Here is a 16391-nt window from a genome sequence, read left to right as displayed (position 1 = left end):
AGGGGGACCGCAGTTGAGCCCTGCTCTTTATTAGCCTTGTGAAGAACCTCTAGATTAAAGGGGGATGCGTGATGCCACAGGCTGTCTTGATACACAGAACCAGCCTGTTGAGAGTTCTCGCCTCCAGCCCAAGAAAGAGAGCAATGTGTTTTTTCATCACTGTATTCATGATTTGGGCAAACTGCTCTGCGCAAAGCTGGGATCTTTCACATTAGGGTGCAGAACGGGAAGCGCAGGACAGCCCGTTGATTGATCGGAAAGAGGCAAACAACCGATCGCGCACTTCTGATTTTTAAACCTCTAGCCAACCCGGCAGCACCAACTGTAATCCCACCATGCTTTTTATGCCGTTTCTGGGGGAAAAAAGTATTCTTGCTTATGCGGAAACTCATCAAGAGAAAACTTCTCGCCATCTCAGAGGCAAGGGGGAAAAAAAAACAGTTTGCACTTCAGATTCTTGCATGAGTTGACGGGATAAGCAAGAATTGACATCCTTCCTCTGAATTCTATAGTTTCTCCGCCCCAGTTGTTAAAAAAACATGGAGGTTGGAGATGCCTCCATTTCCCCTTCTACCAAGAGACTGGAAGAGCAGAGGGTGGCCAGCGCATACACATGGTCCTCCCCTCCTTCCCCCATTCGCACCGTGACTCTCAACAGCAGCCTCCGTTCTTACTTTAGACCTCCCACCTTGCCATCTTCATGGTAAACGAAGATGTTTCTTGTGCTGTTGTCTTTCAAGTACGTGATCTGCAATCCGTGCGGGTTCCCAATTTTCGCCGGCTGGAAAGTGGCGTTTAAGTGCTCTATCTTCATAATGGCTTTGGGTTCTTTCGCCTGGTGGGAAAACACAAACACACACGCACACACGTATACGATGCAGCAACATCCGTAAGGATAGAGCCCAATGCGCAATCTCCCGCTGCCTCCATCAGCTTCCTTCCCCTGCCTCTCCTCTTAATTCTGCACCCCGTTTGAGATGACAAATGCCTGAAGGCCGGGATTTGCTTTCCTGTTTGGTGCAACGCCTTGCACCCTACGGATGCTAGGCAAGTAACAGCAACTCCCCAGCGAATAAGCAAGCTCAGACACGCTGACCCTCGGCTACGTTATGCAGCACATGCTTTGCAAGAAGAAGAAAAAAGGCATCCACCAGCCCACTCTGCCCCCCCCCGTGTCCTTACATCGTTTTTGTTGAAATATTTCAGGGCACGTTCCCGCTCGGAGAGGACAAATTTTCTGCTCAAGAACTGCCCGTTGTCGCGGCCTCTCTTCCAAAGGAATCCTTCCCGATACCCTAGGGAGAAATAACAACACATACACATTTTTCTTGATGGCACAGCTTAGACCTTTGGAAAGGACAATGCAAAGCAGGTGGCTTCTCTATCCAGAAGGAGGTGACACCCCCCCCCCAATCCCTTGAGCAAAAGGAACCAGTTCTTCTTGGTTGCTCTGACCTTCTAGACAAAGCAAGCACAGGGAACGAATGTCAAAATGTTTCCGGGGACATCTTTGCCTAGAAGAAGTTCTAACGAGCAGATCTAGAGTGGATGACCGGATCTTTGACCCAAGGTGCTATCATGGCATATTTCCCTGTATGAGCCTTCTTGGTACTGCTTTGATGGAGACACAGTTGATGGGGACATGAAAGCCGGCAACCTTCTCGGTGGAAGGCTCTCCCTCGGGAGGTCAGTCTGGGCCCCCACATATTGTCCTTCTGCTGAAGACCTGCCTTTTCAGGCAGGCTTTTAACAATCAGGACAGAGTCTCTGAATGCCATTTTTTTACAAGGTCATTTTTAACATTTTACCTGTTGTTAATTATTCGGTGCATTTAAATCAGTTTTATAGTTTAGCTGAGTTTTTTTTTTTTTAATGCTCGTCTTACTGTGTTTTTAATTCGGTTTTTTTAACACGTTGAGCTGGCTTGAGTCCCCTTATCAAGAGAAAGGCAGCCTGTAAATAAGACAATTGATTAATTAATATATAGGTAAAGATTCCCCTTGACAATTTGTCCAGTCGTGTCCAACTCCAGGGCGCGGTGTTCATCCTTGTCTCCAAGCCGTAGAGCGACCGTTTGTCCGAAGACAGTTTCCATGGTCACGTGGCCAGAATGCCATTACCTTCCCACCGTGATGGTACCTATTCATCTATTCGCATTTACATGCTTTCGAACTGCTAGGTTGGCAGGATCTGGGACAAGCGATGGGAGCTCACTCCATCACATGGATTCGATCTTACGACGGCTGGTCTTCTGACCTTGCAGCACAGAGGCTTCTGTGGTTTAACCTGCAGCGCCAGCACATATATAGAGAGGGTGCAAAAATGTTCTGCCAGAAGGGAACAAACCTGGCCACTCCACGTCTTATACCAAGGGTATATACTTCTAGCACTCTTTCCTGAGCAGAAGGACACATGAAACGCATAGGCTTAATGCATGAAAGGTAAGTTCCTTGTGTGCTCAGAGCCAGGTGTGGCACCCCAGCCCTCTGTCCTGATCTCACAGATGCTAACAACAGGACAATGTACAGTGGTGCCCCGCATAGCGACGATAATCCGTTCCGGAAAAATCATCGCTATGTGGAATCGTCGCTATACAGAACCAAAAAACCCATAGGAATGCATTAAAAACTGGGATGGCCCTTATCCTTCCATGCTGCTGCTCCACCCTGCTGGGCTCCTTCTGACTCACACAGAAGAGGAGGAGGAGAAGGAAGGGGATGCGATAGGAGGGAAAAAGCCAGCCAAGTGAGCCATCTCCCCTCGCAATGCCTGCCTTTCAGCGTTTCCTCATTCCTTGCTGGCATTCTGGATGCTGCAACCCTCAGCTTGACATTGATTGACATCGAGCGACCCAGTGAAAGGTCTTGACTCAAGGTGCCCCTAGAGAATCTATGAGCCCTCCACGTTTGATGATATTTGAGTTCCGGACATCTGAGTTATGCACCCACAAAAAGCTCCCACTGGGAAAGTTTTTTCCCCCAGGCAGCTAGAGATACCAAAATTACCAAAAAGCTCCCCCGATTCTCCTATACAATCTCGCCAAGTTTGGTGAAGATTGGGCTTCAGACGTCCAAGGGATACACCCACAAAGTGGGTCTCCCCAGGAAAAGGCCTTTCAGCAGCTGGCTTGGGGCCACCCGATCTTCACCAAACTGGGAGAGCTTGTAGAGGAGAGTTGTGGGAAGCTTCTTTGCAATTTTAGTGCCTCTAGTTGCCTGCAGGGCCATTTTATAAGCCAACAAAGCAAAAATCACTAACTACTGAGTCGTATTCATTGAGGACATGGATTCGTACAATACGAATCAACGAATTTGAGATTTTTGACAAATTTTGCAATTCATTTTTCAATTCGTGCCCATCCCTAGCTATGTCCTGTGAGTGGCCTTTTGGGGCCATCCATTTCTAGGAAGGAGGAAACCTTAAGAAATGTTGGGGATAAGGAAACCCAATATGTTGACTGCTGATAGATCGGTGATTCCCAACCTTGGGACAACCAGGTGTTCTTGGTCTGCAACTCCCAGAAGCCTTCACCGCTCACTGTGCTGAACGGGGTTTCTGGGAGTTGTAGTCCAAGAACCTCTGGGTTACCCAGAGTTAGGAACCACAGTGATTGAAGAAAGCTGGCTGACTTCCCTAGGCATATTATGGCACAAAAGCCAGCGGCCGGTGCTTGGTTTTTGCATGACCTCATCAAAAAGTGAAAAAATGAGAAGCAGAAAAAATGAGTCAGAGGAGGCAGATGCTAACATCCGCATTGTGTGACCTATGCATTTATAGCTCCTGTTGTTTTGTTGTTTAGTTGTTTAGTCGTGTCCCACTCTTCGTGACCCCATGGACTGGAGCACGCCAGGCCCTCCTGTCTTCCACTGCCTCCCAGAGTTGGGCCAGATTCATGTTGGTTGGTTGCTTCGGTGACGTAGCTCATACAAAACTACAATTCAAAGTGCTGATTTTCACTTTGTCGTTGTTTAGTGTTTAGTCGTGTCCGACTCTTCGTGACCCCATGGACCAGAGCACGCCAGGCCCTCCTGTCTTCTACTGCCTCCCGGAGTTGTGTCAGGTTCATGCTGGTTGCTTCGCAGACACTGTCCAAGCATCTCATCCTCGGTCGTCCCCTTCTCCTCTTGCCGTCACACTTTCCCAACATCAGGGTCTTTTCCAGGGAGTCTTTTCTTCTCATTAGATGGCCAAAGTACTGGAGCCTCAGCTTCAGGATCTGTCCTTCCAGTGAGCACTCAGGGTTGATTTCCTTTAGAATTGATAGGTTTGTTCTCCTTGCAGTCCAGGGGACTCTCAAGATCCTCCTCCAGCACCACAATTCAAAGGCATCAATTCTTCAGCAGTCAGCTTTCTTTATGGTCCAGTTCTCACTTCCATACATCACTACAGGAAAAACCATAGCTTTGACTATTCAGACTTTTGTTGGCAAGGTGATATCTCTGCTTTTTAAGATGTTGTCAAGGTTTGTCATCGCTTTCCTCCCCAGAAGCAGCCATCTTTTAATTTCGTGGCTGTGATTTTCACTTACAAAGCCCTAAATGGCTTGTGTGCAAGCTATCTCAAGGACCGCATTTCCCTTTATAAGCCTGCTCGAGTGTCAAGATCATCAGGAGAGGCCTTCCTCTCCTTCCTACCACCCTCACAGGGGCATTTGGTAGGGGACTCAGGAGACAGCCTTCTCTGTGGCTGCTTTCAGACTCTGGAACTCCCTCCCACTGGAAGCCAACCTGGCCCCATCTTTGCTGTCCTTCCACAATCAGGCAAGGCGGGTTCTTAAGACAATTTTATTTCTATTTTTTAAAAAAGGTATTTTTAGCGCTGCTTTGATCTAACAGTTTTTAATCTTCAATTTGCTTAATTCTTTTCTAATATAATTTGTAATAATTTGCCGTGCCAGGGTTTTTTAATATTGTAAAGCTGCCTCGGGACCTTTTTAAGGAGAAAAGTGGGGCAAACATATCTTAATTAATCATTTTTTTTAAAAAAATCACCCTTCCATAATCACGCACACACTTAATCCTAATAGTGTAATAATATTTCAGTAAAGTTTAGTAAACAAAGCAAAGTGAGAGAAAAAGAAGTCTATTCCAGAGTGCAAGGGGGGGGGGGGAGTTTACCTAAACAGAGTCAAGTAAGTATTTCTCTTTACCCTACAGGTCCTTGAAAGGGACATATTGCAGCAGCAAAGGGGGGCACATATTGCATAGGGACTTCTGAGACGTGAGCCTTTCCTAGTGCCCCAGCCGTTGAAGTGTTGAGTTAAGGCGTTGGACTTTGTTCTGCGGTCACTTGCCTTTTTCTCTGGCACCAGCAGCTCCTGTCTACTGTGTAACTTTCAGTTTCCCCTTTTTGCTGAGCATCTTTTTAACCCTACAAATGCCAAACGAGATAAAAAGATCTACTGTAGACTCGCTCAGCCCAGGGGGGTGAAGTACAACTTGTTGCTCCACCCCATAATAACAAGAATCATGTAGTATTCTCAAAGGCTTTCATGGCCGGGATCTGATGGTCGTTGTGGGTTTTTCGAGGCTCTTTGGCCGTGTTCTGAAGGTTGTTCTTCCTGACGTTTTGCCAGTCTCTGTGGCCGGCATCTTATCCAACAAACACCAACAGAGCATGGACAGAGTTCCTACTCCAGTCCTCTGAAGAGGCCGGCCATAGAGACTGGCGAAACGTTAGGAAGAACAACCTTCAGAACACGGCCAAAGAGCCCGAAAAACCCACAACCACAACAACCACAAAAATCATGTAGCTTCCTCAGTCTGAGGAGCATTTTGCTCGGGCCTAATAAAACTTTTATCCCACTGCCAGATGTCCAAATCCATCGTTCCTAAACATTTCAGACCTTCTCTGGAAGATACCTTTTTCACCAGCATCAAGAGAAGGATGGTTGTGGGTCAAGGGCAAGCCACCGAATAATCCCAAGAATGACAATAACAAAATGGCTTTATATTTTGCTACAGAACCCTTTTTTGCTTTTACCATTTTGTTACGCAAGAGAGAGTGAGCTGTTAAGACACCAAAATGTCAAAAATAAAAAAACCACCATAGTTCGTAAGCAAACCTGACAGTTTAATCAACCCTATCTGCCAGCCATCACCAGTGTATCTGTCTGTTTGCTGTCAGCCTCCTCAAAAGAGGCATTCATTAGCCTCCTTGTTGATCTGTCATGTACCACGCCGTGCAGAGTTAAGGCACATTTTGCAACCAATCTCAAGGAAGCTTGGCAAGTAGGGAGACAAAGAGGCAACCCACAAAGCTTGCCGCTGATCCAAAAGAAAAGGAAATTCAGCACCCGTGGGGATAACGTATATCACGCAAAACCCAAAGAAAAATTAAGAAAAAAAGCATTGAGACACCACTGCACTGCATTTTTCACCATTACAGCCCTAAGCCTGAAAATGAGCAGAGTCTTGCTCATGGGTAGGCTCTATTGATGAGACAGACTTCCCAGGGTTTTTGCTCCTGCGTAGAACCTACACATGAGCAGAAAGCTCTCTTATGACCCAGTGTTGTAACTGTTGAGGGCGTAATGGCATGGAGTGGGGTTCCATGCTGCCCTGTAAGTACATTCACAGTGCTGGGCTGAGGATCACCCCAATAAGGCTCTGGAACATGCAAGATTGAACAGCTAAAGCATCTCTGACAGATGGACATTCAGCTTCTGTTTTGAAATCTTCAATGTACATAGGACAGTCTACCACCTCCTGAGGTGGTCAGTTCCACGGTCCAACAGTTCTTACTGTAATGTTCTTCTTAACGTTTAATTGGAATTTTTATTTCTTGCAATTTCAATCCATTAGTTTTGGTCCTTCCCCCGGAGCAGCAGAACACAGAACAATCTAGCAATTTGAAAGCACAGGTATTTACTCCTAGTATTAGTGGCACATTTAACCTGCTGGTCCATGAGGAAATCATTGCCAAAAGCCTCCCTGAAATCAAGATAAACAACATTCACAACATTCCCCTGATCTATGAATCAGGTAGGTAGGTAGGTAGGTAGGTAGGTAGGTAGGTAGGTAGGTAGGTAGGTAGGTAGGTAGGTAGGTAGGTAGGTAGGTAGGTAGGTAGGTAGGTAGGTAGGTAGGGAGGGAGGGAGGGAGGGAGGGAGGGAGGGAGGGAGGGAGGGAGGGAGGGAGGGAGGGAGGGAGGTAGGTAGGGAGGGAGGGAGGGAGGGAGGGAGGGAGGGAGGGAGGGAGAGAGGTAGGGAGGTAGGTAGGTAGGTAGGTAGGTAGGTAGGTAGGGAGGGAGGGAGGGAGGGAGGGAGGGAGGAAGGAAGGAAGGAAGGAAGGAAGGAAGGAAGGAAGGAAGGAAGGAAGGAAGGAAGGATGGATGAATGAATGAATGAATGAATGAATGAATGAATGAATGAATGAATGAATGAATGAATGAATGAATGAATGAATATACTCCAGCTCTATGTCTTCTGCACAATATGTTAGATTTCGGGTGCCCACTAAGAAAAACAAAACAGATTTCATAATCCTGCAATCTGCTCTCTTTGGAAATAAAAAATACCTCCATGTGAGGAGCTTGAAGAAGACCATTATTTGTGCTCAACAGCTACACATTTGATTGCCCATTTAAATCCTGAAGTCACACTTATTTTCCATGCTGAACAATCACTTAGCATGTGTATTGTCCTTAGCTGGCTTGCCCACATTATCCAGTTCATCCCAGTTTGCAAGAATCCGTATAACTCCGTGTCACATTCCCTTATGGAGAAATGGACGGCGTTGAAGAGATAAAAGTTGCTGATCAAACTGATTGCTCCTACAGCACCCAATTAACTCATATGATTTATTCAACCTGAGACAATTAGCACTTTTAACAGCAGGGCCCACCAAGCAGAAAAAAAGGAGCCGGCAGAGAAGATTACGATTGCTTGTGACAGCCCAATTATCTGAGTGCTTTTCGAGGGCCAGTGTTGTTGTTACTGTCGTGTCAACCTCTTTGTACGTCTTCTGAAGGTCTGTGTAAGTCTGGAGAACTCAGAGTGACAAATTGTAATGATTTAGCCCAATTAAAGGCTTTTCAAGAGCGAGTGATCACAGCCCCAGAAGTGCGAATTGACAGGCTTCCCAGATAGAGCGGAAAAGGACTTAACTGTGGTTTGATCACCTCCAGAGCGATCAAGGAGTACAGAAGAGAACAAGAATCAGGTTGGAACTGACCAAAAGCTTACATTCCATCTGCATGGTGAACAATACAGTGGTGCCTCACTAGACGATGATAATCCGTTCCACTGAAATCACTGTTTAGCGAAATCATTGTCTAGCGAAAAGCATTTCCCCATTGGAATGCATTGAAACCTGTTTAATGCATTCCAATGGAGAAGAATCGTCATTGTCTAGCGAAGATCGGCCATCAGAAAGCCGCTTTGCGAACCGCCAATCAGCTGTTTAAATCACTGTCTTGTGAAGCTTAGGTCCCGCAAACACCTGTTTTGCGAGTGCAGAGGGAGCTGTCAAAATTGTTGTCTAGCGAAAATTGGTTTGCGAAGCAGGGACCAAACATTGTCCAGCAAAATTCCCCCATAGGAATCACTGTTTTGCGAATCACAAAAAGTCAATGTCTAGCGAAAAAACTGTCATGCAGGGTAACTGTCTAGTGAGGCACCACTGTATCTTCCTCATGTTTCTTATCATGTAATTTGGAAAGATGTACTTTGTTTATCAGGCAAAGCCCAAAGAAAAATCCTAATAAAAAACACCTAGCACCTTGAAGACTGGCTCTAATGTAAGCTTTCATGGACAAGCCCACTTCAGATATATAAAGTAAAATGTAGAGTTCACACAATAAAACATTCATGCCTGGCGTTAAGAGACAGTGGTGTACAGTTGCAATGCAGACGTGCAATAATTTTATGACCGACGTTCGGTGTTTCTGTTCTTTTGAAGTCTGGTTTTGTAAACGTACCCACAAGAGACAAAAAACAGAACACAAAGCGCACACACATTGCACATGTGAATTGCAAACGTACACCACTGTCTCTTAAAGTCGGGCCGGAACAGCTCTGTATTTTACCTCAGATGTCTGAAGAAGTAGATTTGTCCACGGAAGCCCACAATAAAATAGAATAGCTAGTCTTTCACATTCCACGAGGTCTTTGTCTCTTTTATTTCCCATTTCTTTGGGATTTTGTCTGAGACGCTCGCACAAACTAACGTGGCTTCTCTCTTCTAAAACAGCATACTTGGTGGACTGTCTTTTAGTGTGATATTTGTTGGTTCCTTTAAAAAAAATGTATTCTTACTGTGTGGGGTATTCAGTATTGCCCTCTAAGGACATAAGCCGCCTTGGGTCCTTCTTAAGGAGTGAGGCGGGGTAAAAATATTTCAAATGAATTAATTAATAAAAGAAATACTGTTCCTGGCACTAAATAATAATAAAGCCACACTGTCATGTCAATTATGCCTTATAGCAACCCTTTCCTGGGTTGAAGTCTTGTTCAAATTTGTCCCGCTGCCATTCATATGACACCACCACCACCACCAGACCCTGGAATAAGTTTCTTTTCTGGGGAGAGGGGACGATAGCTCTCAAAAGACTACAAAACCCACCGGAAAGCTTTAAAACCTACAATCCTCCTGCACACACACCTTGCGTGTCCTGTCGTAGAAGAATTAGACAGTTCTCCCTTCTGTTGACCTTGACATTTAAAAAAAAATCCTGAGAACGCTGGAAAAGCTGACAGGCTGCGATTCCTTCTCATTTTCTCTTCCCTGCATTCACAGTGGGGTGGGGGACATGGGGGGCTGGCATGCTAAATAATGTAAATATTGTTTTTCTCCGCAGGCCTGTGGGAAACGTGCTGCAACCCCCATTATCTGCTGAATCAGTGATTCCAAGGTGAAAACTGGGAGCGTATTGTTTGTGCAGAAGGTGGACCGGGTGGGGTTGAGGAGGGGAAAAAGGGGCAGGCTGCCATGCAGATCCCCGTCTGTACAGTGGTGCCTCACTTAACGAGCACCCCGTTTAACGATGAAATTGCATAGCGATGAAGATTTTGCGATCACAAAAGCGATCGCATTGCGATGTTTTAAATGGTAAAAAATCGCTTTGCGATGATCGGTTCGCTGTTTTGCTTACCGATTATTGCATAGCGATGTTTTTTCAACAGCTGATCAGCAGTTCCAAAATGGCCACCGGGATAGATAGATAGATAGATAGATAGATAGATAGATAGATAGATAGATAGATAGATAGATAGATAGATAGATAGATAGATAGATAGATAGATAGATAGATAGATAGATAGATAGATAGATAGATAGATAGATAGATAGATAGATAGATAACAATTATGTTATTGGCCGCATTAGGTTTTTAAAAAATTAAAAACCAACTCTTTGCAGTTTCTCAGAAGTAGCAGAAAAGTTCTTTTTCAGTTCTTTTTTTAAATTATTACTATCAAAGGCTACTATTTTCTGACATGTGGTAGGAAACACACTCTTTTCCTGTGCTTTTTGTCGTTACCACAGCACTCACGAGAGAACACAAAGCGCAGTAAAAACCAGTGCTGGAACCACACAATATTCCTCCCCCACCATTTTATGAGGTTGTACCAGCCCATTACTATAAAAATAACTAGAAAGGTATAGTTACACAGCACAAGCAGTCTTAATCAAGTGACAGGACCTCATCAAGTTACAATCATAACAGTAATACAATTATAACTTCACTATTAGAAGAAGGAATTAATTACAAGAAACTTAATATTCATAACTAATTACTTCTGAGCTCTATACTGTAATCATCTTTCTGTGGCTTCTGAGGATTTTAGCAATGGTCTCTCCTCATCACACAGTTTTGGTGGGGAGCAAGATGTTGCCTTCTTTGGAATTTTTTGTACACGTCAAGATTAACCCATTTATGTTGATATTAGTAGTAGTAGTATTTATTGGGGCTTTGGAAACAATATCAAGAAATTTCACACAACATTGTAAGCAGTTGCAGATCTCAGAAATTAAACCAGGAGAGCTACAAAAAATGGCAATATTAGGACCTCATACCTGCTGCATCGATATTTAACAGATACAGTGGTTCCTCTCATAGTGATGTTAATCGGTGCAGCAAAAATCGCTGCAAAGCGATTTCGTCGCTATGCGATTTTAAAAAGCCCATAGGAATGCATTGAAACCCATTCAATGCGTTCTTATGGGCATAAAACTGACCTTTAAGCGAAGATCCTCCATATGGCAGCGATTTTCACTGCCCGGTAAGCGAGGAATCCATCCCTAAACACAGCGGGCGGCCATTTTTTTAACCTGGTGGCCATTTTGGAACTGCCGATCAGCTGTTAAAAAATCATCACTTTGCGATAATTGGTAAGCAAAACAGGGTATCGATCATCGCAAAGCGATTTTTCCCCATTTAAAACATCGCAATGCGATCACAAAAGCGATTGCAAAAAGTTCGTCAGTATGCGCTTTCGTCGTTAAACTGGGTGCCCGTTAAGTGAGGCACCACTGTATTTAGGTCTTTGGTTAAAATTTGCATCTGTTATATAACGCCAGTCAATGTTTTTATAATAACGACTGCCTGGTATTTTTAAAGAAGAAGATGATGATGAAGAAGAAGTATTTGAGAACCCCTCCTTTTGTCTCTCATGGCCAAAATATACATCCCTAAGTACTAAATGTAACTGATTGCCATGGCAAAAAAACTTTCTGTTCCTCCTGCAGTTGGCAAACTTCCTTGCTTTGTTTTCCAATTGGTCACTGGAAGGTAAGCACAAACTTCACTCGGCCCAAAAGGTCTGCCTGAATCACATCTCTCCAACACTAACAAGGTTTCAGTTCCTCGTGACAGGTGGTCTGTTCACACTGTTGCCTCCCAACAGCCCTGGCCTTGCTCCCGTCTGGTTGGCAACTTGGGAGGCGGGAGTGCAGGATGAGGAAAAGTAAAATTCAAAGTGCAGAATATTGACATATATGCTTCCAAGCCAGCCGTAACTGTAAATACAGTTTACAGCTACTCGCTGTTCCCACTTAGTAGCTACTTAGTATTCCCAGTAGCTTCCCTCTTGTGGTGTTGTTGTCCTCTGAGAACAAAGGGCGGGCACGGATCCGCGTTTGACCCTCGCTTGCTTTGTACAGCCAAGAAAGGAAACAAGGGCTTAGCTTTTAGACTCCATCTTGAGGAGCGGATGGGAAAAACACCAAATGCCAAAGTTCTTCTCAGGCCACACACTAACCCCACACCACCAGGTCTGAGTGCTCAGCTGTGCCGTTTTCCCGTTTCACGCCCGCTGGATTCTTCACAACAATATTATTGTTCAAGCTGCCGAAGGGATGGAAGACGGAAGCCTGCCCATGAAAGAGGCTGTTTCACACTTTTTCCTCTTGGTAAACAAGAAGAACAACATGTGTCTTTTGTACCCTTCCTAACAGAAAAGAACTGGTCGAACACAGAAATCTTCTGTTTGATGTCCCCAGGATCCAACTGGGGAATATTGACATGGTACACCTTAGGGATTAATTCATTTATGATCTCGACCGACTACATGAATAGCTGATAACCACAGCTTAGCTATATTATTATTTGCACCACAACTCCCATAATCACACTGGCCAAGGGATTCTGGGAGTCATAGTCCTAAAGCAGCGACATTTCTGAAGCTCTGTCAATAGATTCAGTGCGGAGCATAGACCCTGCATGGCAGAAAGTACCAGATCCCTCTGGGCTCTGTCACTGTTGGGTTTCAATTCTACCAGCCCCAAGGCAAATGCTGAAGGACAATTGGATTTGTAGTCTAGCAACATGCAGGGGCCTTTGGATGCCAAGAGAAGGAAGCTCCTGTCATGAGTTCAGCCGAAGAAGATCTGGAATCTGAGCGGTTAATTACAGCTGAGGAAAATGCTGGGCAATTAGAATCACAGACAGCTGAATCACCACCAGATTCTCCTCCCGGAGTAGCCAGAGTGAGGGATAAGCTTCGGCAAAGACTCGTGACACAAAGGCCTGAGGCTTGCATGAATGCTTCCTACAGGAACATCAGGTCGACCAGCTCCGAGTTTTAGCAGGATGGAATGTTTCCTAGGAATTAGATGACTGCTGCTGCTATAAAATCTGTTCCCAGAGGCTTGGAAGCCTGTGGAAGCAACGAGTCAATTATTTGGCTCACATCCACCCTCCTGCTTGTCTTGAACCTTCCTCTCTTGACCCTTGGCTTTGGACTCTGGCTTCTGACTATGGTTTGTGCTTTGGCAATTTGGCATCTGTTTTGTATCTTCCGGACTTCTGACATTGGATTGGCTTATTGGATTTTTGCCTGCCGAATCCCTATGGAATGTGGCAGCTCCTCCCTAATTATATCATCTGTCTGCATGAAAAGGATCAAGTTGCAAGCAGCAGCGTGCTGTTCATTCACATCACTAGCCACCTTTTTTGGGGGGGGTCTTGAATGAGTAATAAGGGACCCCCCCAGAGGCTGTTGGATCACAACTTCCATCACTCCACACCAGGGACTAGGTGTCCCAGGGAATGATTCCATCCATATCTTGACAATGAGAGACCTTTGGGTAGTGTGGGTGGCATATTAATTAATTAATTAATTAATTAATTAATTAATTAATTAATTAATTAATTAATTAATTAATTAATTAATTAATTAATTAATTAATTAATTAGTTAATTAGTTAATTAGTTAATTAGTTAATTAGTTAAGTAAGTGAGTAATTAATTAATTAATACTAATACTAATAATGCTAATAATGCTAATACTAATACTAATACTAACAACAACAACGACAACGACAACGATAATGATAATGATAATGATAATGGTGATGAGTAAAGTAACTAATGATGCATGCCGTTAATCCATTAACACAGCCATCATCCTTTCCTGCACAGTGTTAAGCCAAAAAAAAGCAGAGATGGCAGGAACCTTTTGCACATGCATGCGCGTGTCCACAGACATGCACACTTCACAACAGTACTATTGTCATGGTGGTTCAACACTCATCGCTTTTAGCTGAAAATAAACAGCCTGGAGCCTGACTATAGTAGGTCAACAGGCATATTCGCCCACAGAGTAAAGAAAAAAAGAGGCTACAGTATTTATGTTGCCGGTCTTTTCAACTCCTTGGAGTTATAGCCATTGTAAAGAGAGAAAGACAGACCACTGTCCCCCTAATAAAGAACAGCCACTGCCTCAATGCAATTCATTTGTGTTCGCAATCAACCAGCAGGGTATTTGAAGGAGTCCAGGGTTTTATGATTGCAACCCTATTTCCCTGACCTTGGCAAAGGTACGTTTTTGGACACATGAATCCTCTGAGCCCCTAGTCAGAACAGTCCATGGTTGGCACCGAGGTGCCCCCAAGTACAAAAAGTAAAATTTCCAAGCGCCAGCTACTTCTTGCCCACCAAATTTCTGCATGAGTCAATTTTATTATTTATCACTTAAAACAGTTTTTAAAAAGGATGAAATGGAGACCCTCCTCCTTTGGGCACGCCATGAGAAGACAAGACTCGCTGGAAAAGACTGTTAAAAAAAGTTAGGAATTCTTAGGAAGAGTTGGAGATGGCAGGAAGAGAGGAAGACGAAACATGAGATGGATTGACTCCATAAATAAACCACAACCTTGAGTTTACAAGAGATGAGGAGGGCTCTTTATGACACAGCGTTCTGAAGGTAACTTCATAGGGTTGCCACGAATCTGAGGTGACTTGATGGCAAATGATAACATTAAACAGGAAGTGGAGAAGAGCAACCAACACATTTTGGCCTCTCCTTTCTAGAGATGCCAGCGTGCTCTTCTTTTTCTCCATCCCTATCACTGCATCTAGATAAAGTCAGTTACCCACATCCATAATATCTATCTATCTATCTATCTATCTATCTATCTATCTATCTATCTATCTATCTATCTATCTATCTATCTATCTATCTATCTATCTATCTATCTATCTATCTACCTACCTACCTACCTACCTACCTACCTACCTACCTACCTACCTACCTACCTACCTACCTACAGTGGTGCCTCGCTTGACGATGTTAATTCATTCCAGCGTTCAAGGCGTTCCAATGGGCTAAAAACCTGCTCGTCCAGCGAAGATCCTCCATATGGTGGCCATTTGCGGTGCCTGTAAAGCAAGGAATCCGTCCTAGAAAACAGTGGGGGGCCATTTTCTTCAGACGGCCGCCATTTTGAAACCCGATGATCAGCTGTTTGCTGATCATCGTAAAACGAAAATCAGTTCCCAAAGCAGGGAACCGACCATCATTAAACGAAAAAAACCAATTTAAAACATCATTTTGCGATCACAAAAGCGATCGCAAAAACCTAATCGTATAGCGATTTCCTTGTTAAGTGAGGCAATCATTAAGCGAGGCACGAATCTATCTATCTATCTATCTATCTATCTATCTATCTATCTATCTATCTATCTATCTATCTATCTATCTATCTATCTATCTATCTATCTATCTATCTATCTATCTATCTATCTATCTATCTATCTATCTATCTATCTATCTATCTATCTATCTATCTATCACAGGTCTTCTAAAATAAAAATAATTTTTAAAAAATACATCGCTCTTTGTTTCATAAGGTCTGGATGCTATGAGCCCAAGTACTTGGCATCAACAGGCCACACTCAAAATTAAACACAGCTCAGAGGGATGAAAAAGTTATAACTTTGGAGGTCGATCGTGAAACATTGAAGCATTTAATCACTCTGTTACTTAGCTGGCTCGGAGTGACGCCTCACAGCGAAATCAATGAGGATACATCCATTAATTTCAGAGCTTTGAGAGGAACAAGAGAGTTGAAGATTGTTCTCATTAAAAGAAGAAAAAAAAAAAAGAAACCCACTCCAGTCTTTGAAAGCAAGCACTCTGGGGAGACGAAGAAGCAGCCAGACCATAATAGGAGGCGGGGTGGTGGGCAGTATCTCGCCGTTTCCCACCAGAGGCCATTACCTCAGCCTCTCCTCTGGGGGCTTGAGAATGACATTAACATGGCGCCAGTGTTCCTAGAGCAGCTTCTCCATTGAGGTGAACCAAAAGGAAGGGAAGACGCTTTACAAAACTCAGGACGAGTGGTGACGAAGAAGGACAGACGTGTACCTCGGTGGAAAAGCCCATTTTTTTTGTACACATTGTTTCCCCAGTTTCATGCCCAATATTGCTACGGAGGTCTGAGCAGATTCTTGCATAAAACTCTGAGGAATCCCTGCCAGGTAATGTCAAGCCCTGCCAGAGAGTTTGTCTGAGCTGTGATGTTGGGGGACTCCACATTATTGTTACGGGAGACTTCAGCATCCGTGCAGAGACAGGGTGCTCTGGAGCGCCCTTGGAGTTAATGGACTCCATGAGCCTCTCCCCAAACATCACCTGCTCCTCTCACACCCTGGGTCGCCCTCTAGACTTG

The 16391-nt window shown here is 44.2% G+C and overlaps 1 protein-coding gene across 4 annotated transcripts in view; it reads right to left on the bottom strand.

The window, feature by feature from the left end:
- Positions 1-16391, bottom strand: part of ADAP1 (ArfGAP with dual PH domains 1) — a 47247-nt gene that overhangs the window by 13856 nt on the left and 17000 nt on the right. For all 4 annotated transcript variants that reach the window (XM_072982505.2, XM_072982506.2, XM_078381549.1 and 1 more), the window contains 2 exons: positions 1183-1295; positions 689-835 (listed from right to left, as the gene is read on the bottom strand). In XM_072982505.2, the coding sequence (XP_072838606.2) occupies positions 689-835; positions 1183-1295 (260 nt within the window). The remainder of the gene's footprint in view (positions 1-688; positions 836-1182; positions 1296-16391) is intronic.

The sequence above is a fragment of the Pogona vitticeps genome, chromosome 13, assembly GCF_051106095.1.
Source record: "Pogona vitticeps strain Pit_001003342236 chromosome 13, PviZW2.1, whole genome shotgun sequence".
In the NCBI taxonomy this organism is placed as follows: domain Eukaryota; kingdom Metazoa; phylum Chordata; class Lepidosauria; order Squamata; family Agamidae; genus Pogona; species Pogona vitticeps.
This window is presented reverse-complemented; position numbering and strand designations above follow the sequence as displayed.